The sequence below is a fragment of the Panthera tigris genome, chromosome D3 (assembly GCF_018350195.1).
Source record: "Panthera tigris isolate Pti1 chromosome D3, P.tigris_Pti1_mat1.1, whole genome shotgun sequence".
In the NCBI taxonomy this organism is placed as follows: domain Eukaryota; kingdom Metazoa; phylum Chordata; class Mammalia; order Carnivora; family Felidae; genus Panthera; species Panthera tigris.
In genome coordinates this window covers 13,361,252-13,374,781 of record NC_056671.1, presented here as the reverse complement: position 1 = coordinate 13,374,781, position 13,530 = coordinate 13,361,252, and the positions used below count along the sequence as shown (strand labels likewise).

The window sequence follows — 13,530 nt, the reverse complement described above, 5'->3', positions numbered from 1 at the left end:
GGCTCTGGATCCTGGGGCTCTGATCCTCACAGGGCAAGCGGACCAGCCATCGGAGACCCGTTTTCCTGAAAGCAGGGCTTCCCCCTTCTCTCGCGAAGATTTCAACCGGGGCTCACCGCTTTCTGCCTCTTCCTCCTCGAATGTTAAATAGACACTGTATTCTTCTCTGCTGGGACCGGCTTCTCATGGATTGCTGCTCTGCACCTGTGAAAACAGCTGTTGTGTTTTCCATCATAAGAAACAGCTGCCTTTTGGCAGGGAATCACAGAGCTGTATACGCGGCTGTGCCTGAGTATGGTGCTAAGTTATTCAGGTGTGCTTAACCTGAGTTACCCAGAGCATCTTGGAATTCCGAAGAAGGGCTTGTGTAGTCGTTCCTCGGTAAAAGGTCTTCCTTTCATTTCTTTTTGTGATTACAAAGTAGAAACCTTACAGTATAGGAAACTACACTGAAATTAAATTGTGCCAAACTAGACTCCTAGGCCCCAAAGATAACCATGTCATTTTCGATGTAAGTTTTGCCTGTATTTTGTACATAAACATTTTATGTTAGTATGCCAATCAAGTAGAATCCTGTAGATAATATTTAAAAATAAACAGTCCCTGTTAGATTGATGTAACGCAATTATAGTTAATTGTAGAGTAGGAAAGTGCAGGTTTTTGCTTCTATGATCCGGCCTCTGAAATAAAGCCAGGTTAGAGGCTTCGAAAGCCCTTTCAGAGTTGCACACGAGGATGGCTGTTTCCATGCGGTGGCTTTTTGTTGTGTGCAAGTAAGTGGTAGGCGCTTCGGCTTGTCCAGAGCGGACCTGCACGAAGCCTGCCGGGGACGGAGCCTGGCCCAGGCTTCCCCTTGCGAGCTGAGAGAAGGACGGGGACGAGCCCGCCAGATCTCCTCATACGCAGGCCATTCAGATGCAGAAAGGAAGGGGAAGCTGTGTGAAAAGTTTGGGTAAAGATGTGTGGATCGTCTTACTGGACATCTGGTGTGGAGGAAGGATGATCTGAGCTCAGGGCAGCCCAAGTGTCCCCCGAAGCTCCAGCTCTGCTTTGACAAGTGTCTGGCAGTGTGATGGTTTCTGAGGGCACGAGGGACCTCTGCTTTTAAAGATACTCCCATGTGCTCCATGGAGCCTTCCGGCGGGCACTGTTTGAGGCTGGGATCCGCCGTGCTCGCTCTCCTCGTGTGCTGGACTCCATTTCTCCTGGGAGGTCTGCACCGGGCAGAATTCGGGGATGCCCTCGGAGCTCAGTCCCTGACACGTGTGCCTGTCCTTGCTTTGCCTGTGGCCTGCTAAGTGCCAGCTTGGAAGCCCGAGATAAATAGTCTTGCAGCAGCTCAGCAGTCGGCTGGGCTCATTTATTCGACACAAATAAGCTCATTGACCTGATTTAGCGCAGGGAGGAACTGTGGAGTTAAGTCAGATGAGATCTCAAAGCCCTGTCTCTCGTCTGCAGCCTTTGCAGACCCCCAAGGACAGCCGCCTGGTTAAACGATGCTCGTGGGCGCCATTTCAAGGGCAGAGGGGGAGAGAGGATGGAGAGGTGGAAGGAAGAGGGATGGAGAGGAGAGAACGAGGTGCTGGTGGCACAGACACCAACAATTGCTCTCTGTGCCACTTGGTGGCACCAATTCCATAGGTTTTCTGTCCCAGCACACCGCTAGTCAAGCGACCGAGGGCCTGGAGCCCGCGTGATCTCCCTCTCCTTAAAACAATGAAGCGGTTTCTGTCGACGGGGAGCCCGCTGCCGCTGAGGACACATCGGGGCTGTTGATTTTGTGCACGGACACCCGGGAGAGCAGCCTTTGATCTGCCTCTGGTGCCCATGCTACCCACTTTCTTTTTCCTCCCCGTTCACCGAGAGGAGAAGGAGAGAGGTCTCTTAACCGTCCTTACCCAGGAGAGGACAGCGCCTTGGAAGCGCTCCCAGTGTCCCGTTCTGCATCCGTCTTCTGAGGCAGGTGCTCTTTCTCCCCGTTCTGTAGAGGAAGTCTTGGATGCACAGGTGAGCTTCCTCGGGCCACGCCGTGGGACGCTGCAGCCACATGCACGCTTGAGATCTCCAAAAGGTGCGCGCAGGCTGAGTGGGCAGCACACGGCCTTGGCAGACGGTGATAACAGCAACCCTCTTCTAATCATTTCTGGTGCTAGAGGCCTATTTAATCCTGACAACCACTCCTATGAGGGAGGGAGGTCGGTCTTTTCATTCCCGTTTTAAGGAAACGAGCCCGAAGATTCAATACGTTGCATGGGGACACACTGTCTTGTTTTAAACGACCAAGACTGAACCCAGACCTTTCTTGTTTTAGCCCCTGTGATGGAGTAAACGCCGCACGGGGCTCTGAGCACGAAAGGCAGGGGGCAGGTGCTGGGGGAGGACCGGTCGGCATTCGCTCTCACATTTGCACTTTGGCCCCAGGATTGGATGATCCTTGATTTAAGCAAAATGTTTCACCTTTTCGCTGCTGGTCCCTGCCGGAAAGGGCTTTTGAAGACTGTACTAGAAGGGGAACTTAACCCTTTCCGTACTAGTGAGAGGGCTGTGTCTTACTCTCCACCAGGCAGAGTCCTTGTAATGGGCTGCATTGTGTCTTCCCACCAAATTCATATGCCTAAGTCCGAAGCCCTTGTACCTGGGAGGAGATGAGGCCTTCAAAGAGGTGACTGAAAATGAGGCCGTTAGGGTGGGTTGTAATCTGACAGCACTGGTGTCCTTACAAGAAGAGAGAGACACCAGTGGTGCAAGCAGGTGGCTGTCTGCGAGCCAAGGCGAAGGACCACAGGAGAAGCCAAGCCTGCCGACAGCAGCCTGAGCCAAAGGACAGCACGGGCAGGGGAAGACACGGCTGCACCGCTGGAGTCGTTCTGGCTCCGCGTGTCTCCTCCCTTCTGGGCCCGTTGGCCCATCTGTGAGTGGGGCCCACGGTCATGCACAAGGAACCTTCTGGCCCCAGCCCTCTAGGATTGTAGGCGCTGGTTGCCAGGACCTGCAGAGGTTGGTTGAAACCAGCAGTGTCTAACCAGAAGGGGATTTTACGCCCTAGGAGACATTGCCAGTGTCTGCGGACGTTTTCGATGGTCACCAGTGTGTATGTGGAGTCACAACTGGCATCTCCTAGAGGCCGGGAAGGCTGTTCGACGTCCTACGGCGCAAAGGACAGCCCCCCTCCACAGACGGTTAGCCGGCCCCCGGAGCCTCTGGTGCCGAGTGGAGAAGGCCTGGGTTAAACCTGCCACCCCTTGAATGGGACTGGCACCACACTACCAGCCCCAGCCATTCATTCTGCAGGTATTTAACGACGCCTGCCGTGTGCCTAGCTCTGGGCTGGATGCTGGGGAGCACACAGGAGTGGAAGATGACCTTCTGAAATGTAAAATTGAGTGGATCCCAAGCCTCTGGTTTGGGGAATGTACCTGAGCATCCTTAGGTATTGATTTACCCTTAAGATAAAGTGTCACTTGCGTTTTTACGCTCGAACGGCACAGGCACCACATGTTTATTCCTACTTCATTCACAGACCTACACCTGTACAGCTTGATTATTTTCTAAAAGGATTTGAGAAAATACATGTTTATATATAATACTGATTAGTAAAATAGAAATAAAATTAGAACAACTTTTTTTTTTTTTTTTTTTTTTTTTTTTTTTAGTGTTTATTTTTGAGAGACAGAGACAGCATGAGCGGGAGAGGGCAGAGAGAGAGAGGGGGAGACCCAGAATATGAAGCAGGCTCCAGGCTCCGAGCTGTCAGCCCAGAGCCCAACGTGGGGCTCGAACTCACAGACTGCGAGACCACGACCCAAGCCGAAGTCAGACGCCCAACCGACTGAGCCACCCAGGCGCCCCTAGAACAACTTTATTTATTTATTTATTTTTAAAAAATTTTTAAAAATGTTTTATTTTTGACAGAGAGACAGAGCATGAGCGGGGGAGGGTCAGAGAGAGAGGGAGACACAGAATCCAAAGCAGGCTCCAGGCTCTGAGCCGTCAGCACAGAGCCCGACGCGGGGCTCGAACTCACAGACCGCGAGATCATGACCTGAGCCGAAGTCGGACGCTTAACCGACTGAGCCACCCAGGCGCCCCTAGAACAACTTTAAAATAGAATGCAGACATGCAGTTGAACAATACAGGTGACGCAATTGAGTTTCCTGGCAGCAAGGGCAAAAAGAGAAATAATCCCTCATGTTAATGCAAAGTATTAATGACATAAACACAAAGCATTTCCTCAATGCAAAGTCTAAAATGAAATTTTTGTACAGGCTTTTGACAGAGGATACTGACTGATACTTAGATCTATACTATGTGTAGTGAGCATACCAAAACCAGGCATATTTGGATGTTGGACAGAACGATGAATTAGAAATGGTCTCTGCTTCCAGAAAATATGGTGTGTTGTGAGAGATAGGCAGTTATGTCACTACCTGCCATATGGGATCATAAATGTGAGGATAGAGGAAGTATTGCTGTGTGGGTGAGGCTGAGAGGGCAGACTTAGAGAGTAAAATGACATGTTTAGACATACATACTTTTTTTTCCTAATATTTGTAATTTTTTCTAATTACAAAATAATACACTGCATTATAGAAAATTAGGGCGGTATGAAAAAGATTAAAAGCTCTCATGATTCTTTTATCTGTAGATAACCACTCTGGGTATGTGTCTATTTTCATATACACACACTTATATATTAATATATTTCACAAAAAAGAAAATTTGGATCCTGTTTTATCATTTTGTAACCAAATGAAGGCCCTCGAATGGGGCTTTGAAGTAGGAGTTGGGAGATCACCAAGCACAGGAAGTGGTGTGCGTGCTGGGCTGGCTGTGGAGTAGATAGCCAGGATTGTGAAGACAGGTGGGGCCCCACGTTTCATTTCACAACTCCTGGGGTGGGGGGCACCATTCCCATGGTAACAAAGAGAATGTTGCCCCCCACCCCCACCCCTGGGTTGTACAACCCAGCAGCCCTCTAACTATTTTTGTTTTTTCACTTATCAAGGTAATGGAAGTGGTTTTCTATGTTAGTCTACCATGTCATTATTTTTTTTGTAACAATGTTATCAGGATATACTCACTTACCATACAATCCACCCCTTTAAAGTGTATATACAGTTCAGTGATTTTATTATATTCACAGTTATGCACCCATCACAGTTCATTTTAGACACTTTTGTGACCCCCCCCCAAAGAAACCCCATGCCTATTAGTAGTCACTCCCCATTCTTTCTCCCCCCAGTGTCTGGCAACAATTCATCTAGTTTCTGCCTCTATGGATTGACCCATTCTAGAGGTTCCATATAAATAGAATCATGCAATATGTGGTCTTTTGTAACTAGCTTCTCTCACTCAGCATATTTTCAGTTTACCCGTGTTGTAGCATGCATCAACTTCTTTACTATCGCTAGATAATATTCTTTTGTGTAGAAAACAAATGCACATTTGTTTGTGCACTCTTCAGTTGATGCACACGTGGGTGGTCTCCACTTTTTGGCCCTCAGGAGTAATGCTGCTATGAACATTCATGTGTAAGCTTTGTGTAGACATACGTCTTCAGTTCCCTTGGGTGTATCCCAAGGACTGGAATTTCCGGGTCATTTGGGAGCTCTGCGTTTCACCTTTTGAGAAACTACCAGATTGTTTTCCAAGAGAGTTGTACCATTTTGCGTTCCCACTTGCAGTGTACGAGGATTTCCGTGTCTCCACATCCTCTCCAGCATTCGGTATTGTCCATCTTACTGATTATGGCCATCCTGTGTTTATAACGTGGAATCCCGCTGTGGTTTTGACTTGCATATCCCTGGTGGCCAATGATGTTGTACATTTGTATGTCCTCTTTGGAGAGAGGCCTGTCCTCATCCTCCCATTTTTAAGTTGGGTTGTCTTTTTAGTGTTGAGTTGATGGAGTTCTTTACATACAGTTTTGATGTCAGTCCCTTATCAGATACATGATTTGCAAATATTTTTCTCATTCTGTGGCTTGTCATTTCACTTTCTTGATGGTGTTCTTGGAAGCATAAAGGTTTGATTTTGATGAAGTTCAATTTAACTTTTGTTATTTTGTTACTTTGTTACTTTGTTACTTTCGTACTTTGTTTTTGGTGTCCTGTCTAATACCATTTGCTTTTTAATGTGTGATCATACTCCTTGGAATGGATGTAGCATAAGGGAATAATTATTTGATTCTAACTTGCATTAAGGCATTTGTTTTAAATGATTCCCCCTCCCCCACTGGTGGATAGCTGCAGTTAGACCATAGTCATTTTGTCCCATCTTATAACCTTTCTAAAAAAAATTTTTTTTTTAACGTTTATTTATTTTTGAGAGAGAGACAGAGCATGAGCATGGTAGGGGCAGAGAGAGAGAGGGACACACAGGATCTGAAGCAGGCTCCAGGCTCTGAGCTGTCAGCACAGAGCCATACGAGGGGCTTGAACTCACGAACTGTGAGATCATGGCCTCAGCCAAAGTCGGCACTTAACCACCTGAGCCACTCGGGTGCCCCTCCTGTAGCCTTTATAAACACTTCATTGTTCCACATGCTTTTTCTCCCCCACCAATGTGTTCGGCTGTGCTCAGACCTCTGCATAGTGGCTGGGGAGGTGCTCAAATCTCCAGGCAGCATACCTAAGCGTGTCCTCTGCCCTGTCATTTCATGGCCAAAAGTCACAACTAACACAACCTTGCAGGACATGTCGCCATCTGCTGGCAGAGGTGGGAAAGTGCGGCGCCAGGAACAGGAAGATCGCACTTAGAGCACATTGTCAAGGACTACCGGCCAACTCTTTCCATTCGGGCCTACTCCTGTTGCTTTGAAGCTCTTCCCACCTTTGGGGGTAGTGTTTAAATATGAAACCCTTTATTAAACAAAATCTGTTTTCTACAAGGCAAGGAAGCCTGGGTGGTTCTTGCTCCATGGGCGCTACCTGGGGCATGAAAAACGTCATTAACTAGGAAGTACTGTACCACAGGTGAGGGAAGGGAGATGAGTAGGAGGCATTTGTTGTGCCCGACGGGTAACGTTATCATTGTGTTTGTCGGGTCTCCAATGCTCCAGAATCCATCCAGATGTGTCATTATACCTGCTACTTGCTGCCAGCTCTTCCGGGGTAGACTGTGCCCACTTTGCTGATGAGAACAATGAGGCCCTGTGAAGACAAAGAACTGACCTTTGAGGGCTGTGTGCTGACAGCTCAGAGCCTGGAGCCTGCTTCAGATTCTGTGTCTCCCTGTTTCTCTGTCTCTCTGTCTCTCTCTGTCTCTCAAAGAATAAAAATAAACGTTAAAAAAAATTAAAAAAAAAAAAAAGAACTGACCTTTGTATGTTTTCTAGAACAGCATGGGCAACAACCTGATTTTTTTTTTTTAATGAATGATAGAACAGCCAGGATGTGAAATCATCAGTACCTAGTATAATGTCATATACTCTATTTTAATAAGTATTTATTGAATGAATGAAAAAAAAAAACTTCTGCATCCCAACTCGTGACCCACCTTCTTTTCACCACACCTAGCTGCTGCTTCTGTCCTAAATGCTGCAGTTATTTCAATGAGTATTTATGATGTTGTTCAATGAGAGAATACGTGTTTTTTGTTTATTTATTTATTTTGAGAGAGCAGCAGGGGAGGGGCAGAGAGAGGGAGAGAGAGAGAATCTCAGTCAGGCTCTGCACTGTCAGCATGGAGCCCAACGTGGTCTCAAACTCACCATGAGATCGTGAGCTGAGCTGAAACCCAAGAGTCGGGTGCTTCACCAATCGAGCCACCCAGGTGCCCCAAGAGCACGTGTTTCTAATTTATTTCACCCTTTAATAAAAGGAGTATAAAAATGTGACTTGTCAAAAAATGTGCAGAAAAGTCTGTACACGAATATTCACATCAACACCACTCACAACAGCCAGGAAGTGGAAGCCGCCCGAGTGCCCGACAGTAGATAAATGGATAAACAAAATGTGGTACATCCTAAACGGAATACTAGTCAGCCCCCAAAAGGAACAAAGCACTGGCATCTGCTACAATGTGGATGAACCTGGAAAAATATGGATGATGCTAAGGGAAAGTAGCCAGCCACAAAAAGGCCACGTGTTGTACACCTCCGTTTATATGAGATGTCCAGAGTAAGCAAACCTGTAGAGATCAAAGGCAGATTCTTCATGGTTGCCGGGGGCTGAGGGGAAGGGGAAAGATGAGGAGGGACTGCTAAGGGGTAGGGGGTTTCTTTTGGGGTGATGACGATACTCTCAAGTGGATTTTGGGGATGTTGGCACAACTCGGAACACACTAAGAATACCACTTGAGGGGCGCCTAGGTGGCTCCGTCGGTTAAGTGTCTGACTTCAGCTCAGATCATGATCTCACAGTTTGTGCGTTCGAGCCCCATGTTGGGATCTACACTGGCAACGTGGAGCCTTCTTTGGGTCCTTGGTCTCCTCCTTTCTGCTCCTACCCCTACTTGTACACTCTCTCTCTCTCTCTCTCTCTCAAAAATAAAAGAAACTAAACTTAAAAAAAAAAAAGAATACCATTTGAAATCGGGTTGCATTTTATAACATATTAATAATATCTCAATAAAACTTTTTAAAATATGCACAATAAAGATTAGCAAAGGGCTGGTGTGTGAGGAGGTTAGGGGATTGTACTTGGGATCCTCACAGAGGAAGTAAAATCCAGTCTGGAGAGCTGGGCTCACCAGGTGGACCCGGGCTTAAACCCCAGTTCTGCCCCTGTCTAGTAGCATCATTTTACATGAATATTTAGTCACTCTGAAGCTTGATTTCCTTCCCTGCAAAAGAGACATAATGCTTTCCGTATAGGTTTTTTTTTTGGGGGGGGGGGTGGATTATATCGACCATGTATGTAAACTTTCTTGCACACGCTATGTTCAACAAATAATCTTTTCCATCTCCCAGCCCTGAGCTGTTATGATTCTGTGGCTTTCAGGCTAGTGAAAGGGCTTTCGACGAAGTCCTTTTGCCTTCAGAAGCTTCTAGCGGGCAGTGTGGCTGAGTGGACTCAGAATGTGAAATGAGGGTTTTGGACTGAGCTAAAAGCGTGGAGTCTGTGGTTTCCTCACTTCGGTGCCCTTTCTACCTTAGATGTCCGCTAGAGTCTGCTTCATTCTACCCTGCAAGTTCCTGATCCTAAAAAAATGTCAATTTATGGGTTTGTGGGCCACGTGCATCGTCTTCTACCTTATTCCGAAATGATGGTGCAGGGGCACTTGTGTTCGCTGCTGGCTGCCCCTGGCTTCACCGTCACCGGCTCATTCCTCAAGGGACCGATTTGCAGAGTGGCCTTAGAACAAGGGCAGTGTTGGGGCGCCTGGGTGGCGCAGTCGGTTAAGCGTCCGACTTCAGCCAGGTCACGATCTCGCGGTCCGTGAGTTCGAGCCCCGCGTCAGGCTCTGGGCTGATGGCTCGGAGCCTGGAGCCTGTTTCTGATTCTGTGTCTCCCTCTCTCTCTGCCCCTCCCCCGTTCATGCTCTGTCTCTCTCTGTCCCAAAAAATAAATTAAAAAGTTGAAAAAAAAAATTAAAAAAAAAAAAAAAAAAGAACAAGGGCAGTGCTGGGAGTGTGGCGAGCATCAGAGCTTTTCCCGCATGCCCTGTTAAAACAACTCTGTCCTGATGAATAAGGACCCTTCAAGCTACTCCACATAGACAATATGTTGGATAAAGGCAAATGTGCCAGAGAGGCCGGAGGGGGGGAATGTCAGGGGGCTTCTAGAAGCATCTCTGCCATCCCCAGACCAACAAGTCACAGTGGTCCTGCCCTCAGACACCTCAGGACCCAGATGAAATTGACCCTGCTGGTGACTGCTGTGCTCCCCCTGTGCTAGGCCTCTGGGTGAGCTGGAGAGCCCCGCACACGTGCTCCTCCTCAAACACCTGCATTTGAGAGAGGCCTCCCCCAGGGGGGTGCCCAGCAGAGGGGAATGAATTCGGAGCATGGAATTTTCACACTGGGTCGCAGGGACTGGGGAGAGAGAAATGTTTGGGATAAATTGCAGGGGGAGACTCATCCTGCCGTTCTTAGGAAAATGAAATAAAGAGGGAGAAGGACTCTGTTGGGTTTTGACATTTCCAAATTCTCACTTTTACATTGAGAAGTAAATTCAGGTTCCCTTTTTAAAAGAGAACTTTGCTAGGGACGCCTGGGTGGCTCTGGCAGTTAAGCATCCGGCTCTTGATTTCGGCTCAGGTCATGATCTCACCGGCTCGAGCCCCATGTCAGGCTCTGTGTGCCGACACTGCAGAGCCTGCTTGAGATTCTCTCTCTCCCCGTCTCTGCTCCTGCCCCTCTCATGCTTTCTCTTTCTCTCTCAAAATAAGCAAATAAACCTAACAATTTTTCTACTGTCAAACTTACTCAAAGGCCTTCATCTGGGGGCTGATGCTCATAACTGTAACGAGGTTATGGGAGGAGTGGAATCCAGCCCCAGCCCCAGCATGGTCTCTTCTTCCACACGGCCCCTCAAACCATGATGCAGTAGTGTTAGGCCTGAAGTGGCTTAAAATGAAGGTAGTCTGCTTTTTCTCGGGCTCTCAGCCACCTTTTACTGACAACATGTGCACGGCACTGCTGAACCCTGCCCCTGAGTCTACTGTGGAAGTGTGCGCAAGGTTTTCTTCCCTATGTGGGTTTGCTCGTTCTCGTGTTTTGGCCGAGAGTGCTGAGTCGAGGACTTCAACGGAAGTCCCACTGATGGTGTAGACACCTGAGGACGGACAGAGGCACCATCATGGTGGATGATCGTGGTTTGGCTGATGCGAAGAGATGGCTTCTTCCATAAAGGACCAGAGAGTAAATATTTCCAGCTTTGGAGGTTGTATGATCTCCGTTGCAACTGCTTAAGCTCTGTTGTTGCAATAGACAGTATATACACCAGTGTGCATGGCTGCGTCGCAATAAAGCTTTATTTAAAGACACAGGTAGAGGGCCGGATTCAGCCTGCGGGCCTTAGGTTGCTGACCTCTGGCTCACCGAACCACCTTCATTGCTCCACCTCCTTTCTGAGTGTTGTCTCTTATTTTAGAGATGAAGTGCTAGAAAAGCTGGAATGTTTTCCTCCGTGCTCCCGGAAATGTTGCTAAATACCATGAAAGGCCACCTTCAGAGAGAAGGACCTCAACCGAGTGGAAGCAACAGGAATTTGGAGTTTTAAACCTACAGCAGATGCTGAGAAATGAAGATTCTGCTGTCTTCCCATTGTCCCTCAACGGAAGGCTGGGCGTTTTAATTAGCTAATGTTGGCAAATTGCTTTGAAGAAAATTGTAAAATGTTTCGTGCTACAAGGTGCCAAGAATCCTAATTAGCTTTCCTTAAAGATACCACCTGGAAGTGTGATATTTTGTTGCTCGAGGTCCAAGCCAGCAAGAATAACCTGCAGATCAAAAACTGGTTTTTCGGCGAACATAACTGAGTATAAATGGATCTCTGCATCGACGTCACATTTTCTTCCTTCTGCCTAATCTGGTTCCTAGCAGCTGGGATATTAAACCCCGTAAATGGAGGTTTTGAGGTTTTTTTTTTTTTTCCTTTTTTCCCTAAGAGAGCTCAGCGGCGACGGGGACATGAAACAAATTAACCCATCCATGTGTTGCGGCCGACGTTGCCTTTTGGATTTTTTGGCTTGTGCCCCAGAGGCCCTGCCCTGGTGCGTCAAGGTTACAGAGAGGAGGCGGCTGGCAGTCACTCAATCACAGAGCAGGGCTGGCTCTCAGGTACCCCAGTCCAGGAGAGACGTGTGCATGCTCTTAACAGCTGGGTAATGAATGTGCTCTCCAACATTTCTGTTTCATGCGGTGGCAGCGGCCACAGCAGCAGCACCCGACCTGTGTCACCGTCAGAAGCAAGTGAGATGTAGTTAATATGGACCTTAGCCACCGACGTGCATGGATTTGGAAGCTCCAGGCTCTGATGAAGTCCTTGCCAAACTGGGGGGGGCCGCCCGTGCAAGAGGAGGCAGCCGGGGGTGGGGGTGGGGCTTAGGGCAGGGGTCCCCAGCCTCTGCACTGTTGACTTTTGGGATCAGATGGTTCTGTGTACGTGTGTTGTGGGGGGAGAGGGCCGTCCGGTGCCTTGTAGGATGCTGACCAGCATCCCTGGCCTCTACCCACTAGATGCTGGTAGCAGCCGTCATTCCCCATGGTGATGACCAAAAGCTGTCTCCAGACATGGCCTAATGTCCCCTGAGGGGATAATTGCCCCTCATCGAGAAGCCCTGGGTTAAGGGGAGGGCTAGGAGTCCTGTTTTTCAGGGAGACGCTTGGAGCAGGGCCCTAATGGAAAGTGGCTCCACAAGCCACTCCTGCCTCTTCCCTGTGTCTCACACCCTCATGTCAACCATCAGCAGGTCCCAAAGGCAGCCCTACCTTGACCGCATGTTGTGAACTGACCACTTCTTGCCGTCCAGCCCCTCCTACTCTCGTTCAAGCCCCTGCGTCTTGAATAGACACGCTTGTGTGACTAGCCTCCCTCTGGTGCCCTGCTCCCCTTTGCGCCCCACAGACTGTCCTCCACCCAGCGGCCAGAGGGAGTCATCGGAAGTATCAGTGGGAGATCTCATGGTCCTGCTGGGAACCCCCCCGCACCATGGCACTTAGGTGGAACTCCTGCTCGACCTTAGGTGTGCGCTGAGTGCCTGCCTCGCCTCTGCACCTGTCCCCTCTGCCCACAGACGTCCTTCGTCGTCCCAGCTCTCTGCTCAGATGCCCCTCTCTAGAGGCCTTCCCCGACCCCACCTTGAAGAGCACACCTGTCCTCTCTGGGTCAGGGGTCCTCAGCCTCGGCACTAGTGACACTTGGGGCGGGACGACTGTGGTGGGGGCTGTCCTGGGCGTTGGGGGATGTGCAGCAGCATCCCCCCCCCCCCCCGCCCCAGATCACAGCGGCACAGACCCCACCCACCCAACTGCGACAATGAAAAAGGTCTCCAGACATTGCCAGTGTCCTCTGAGGGGCAACATCGTCCTGGTTGAGAACCACCGCTCTCCTCCTCCCGCTTTATTTTTCTTCACCACACTCTCTGGTAAGACATCCAGTCTATTTGTCTTCTTCACTGGAAGGCAAGCTTTATGAAAGCCGAGATTTTGATTTGTCCCCTGCTATATTTCCAGGGCCTAGAATAGAGCTTGGTGCACAGTGGGTACTTAATAAATGTGTTGAATGCTCTGAACTTTGTCCTTCTGAACAACCAGTGGGGCAAATGGCCTCATGGATTTTGGGCAAGACTGGACCTACAGAGTGTGTTTCGCTGGCCACAGACATAGAAATTCTGTGCCTTGGATGCCTGCAAAAGCGTCTTTAAAGCACAGAGAAACCTTCTGGAAACCTCGGCCAGGGGTCTTGGTAAAGGGCAGCCCCAGGGCCCTCCCCAGTTCCGTGCTTACCTGTTTTCCGCAGGTGCCCACATGAGCTTGCAGAGCACAGTTGGAGAGACACAAAGCTCTGTTAAGAGTGAGTTACCCCGGATCTGTAAGCATTTGCCAACTGAAGGGTGGGGAGGTCTGGAGATTCAGAGAACACT

At 48.9% G+C, this 13,530-nt stretch overlaps 1 protein-coding gene across 1 annotated transcript in view; it reads left to right on the top strand.

Annotated features, from left to right (window-relative positions):
- Positions 1–7,226, top strand: part of SPRING1 (SREBF pathway regulator in golgi 1) — a 28,358-nt gene extending 21,132 nt beyond the window's left edge. The window contains exon 5 of the mRNA XM_042962310.1: positions 7,061–7,226. Coding sequence (XP_042818244.1) covers positions 7,061–7,135 — 75 coding nt within the window. The 3' untranslated portion in view covers positions 7,136–7,226. The remainder of the gene's footprint in view (positions 1–7,060) is intronic.
- The last annotated feature ends 6,304 nt before the right edge of the window (positions 7,227–13,530 follow it).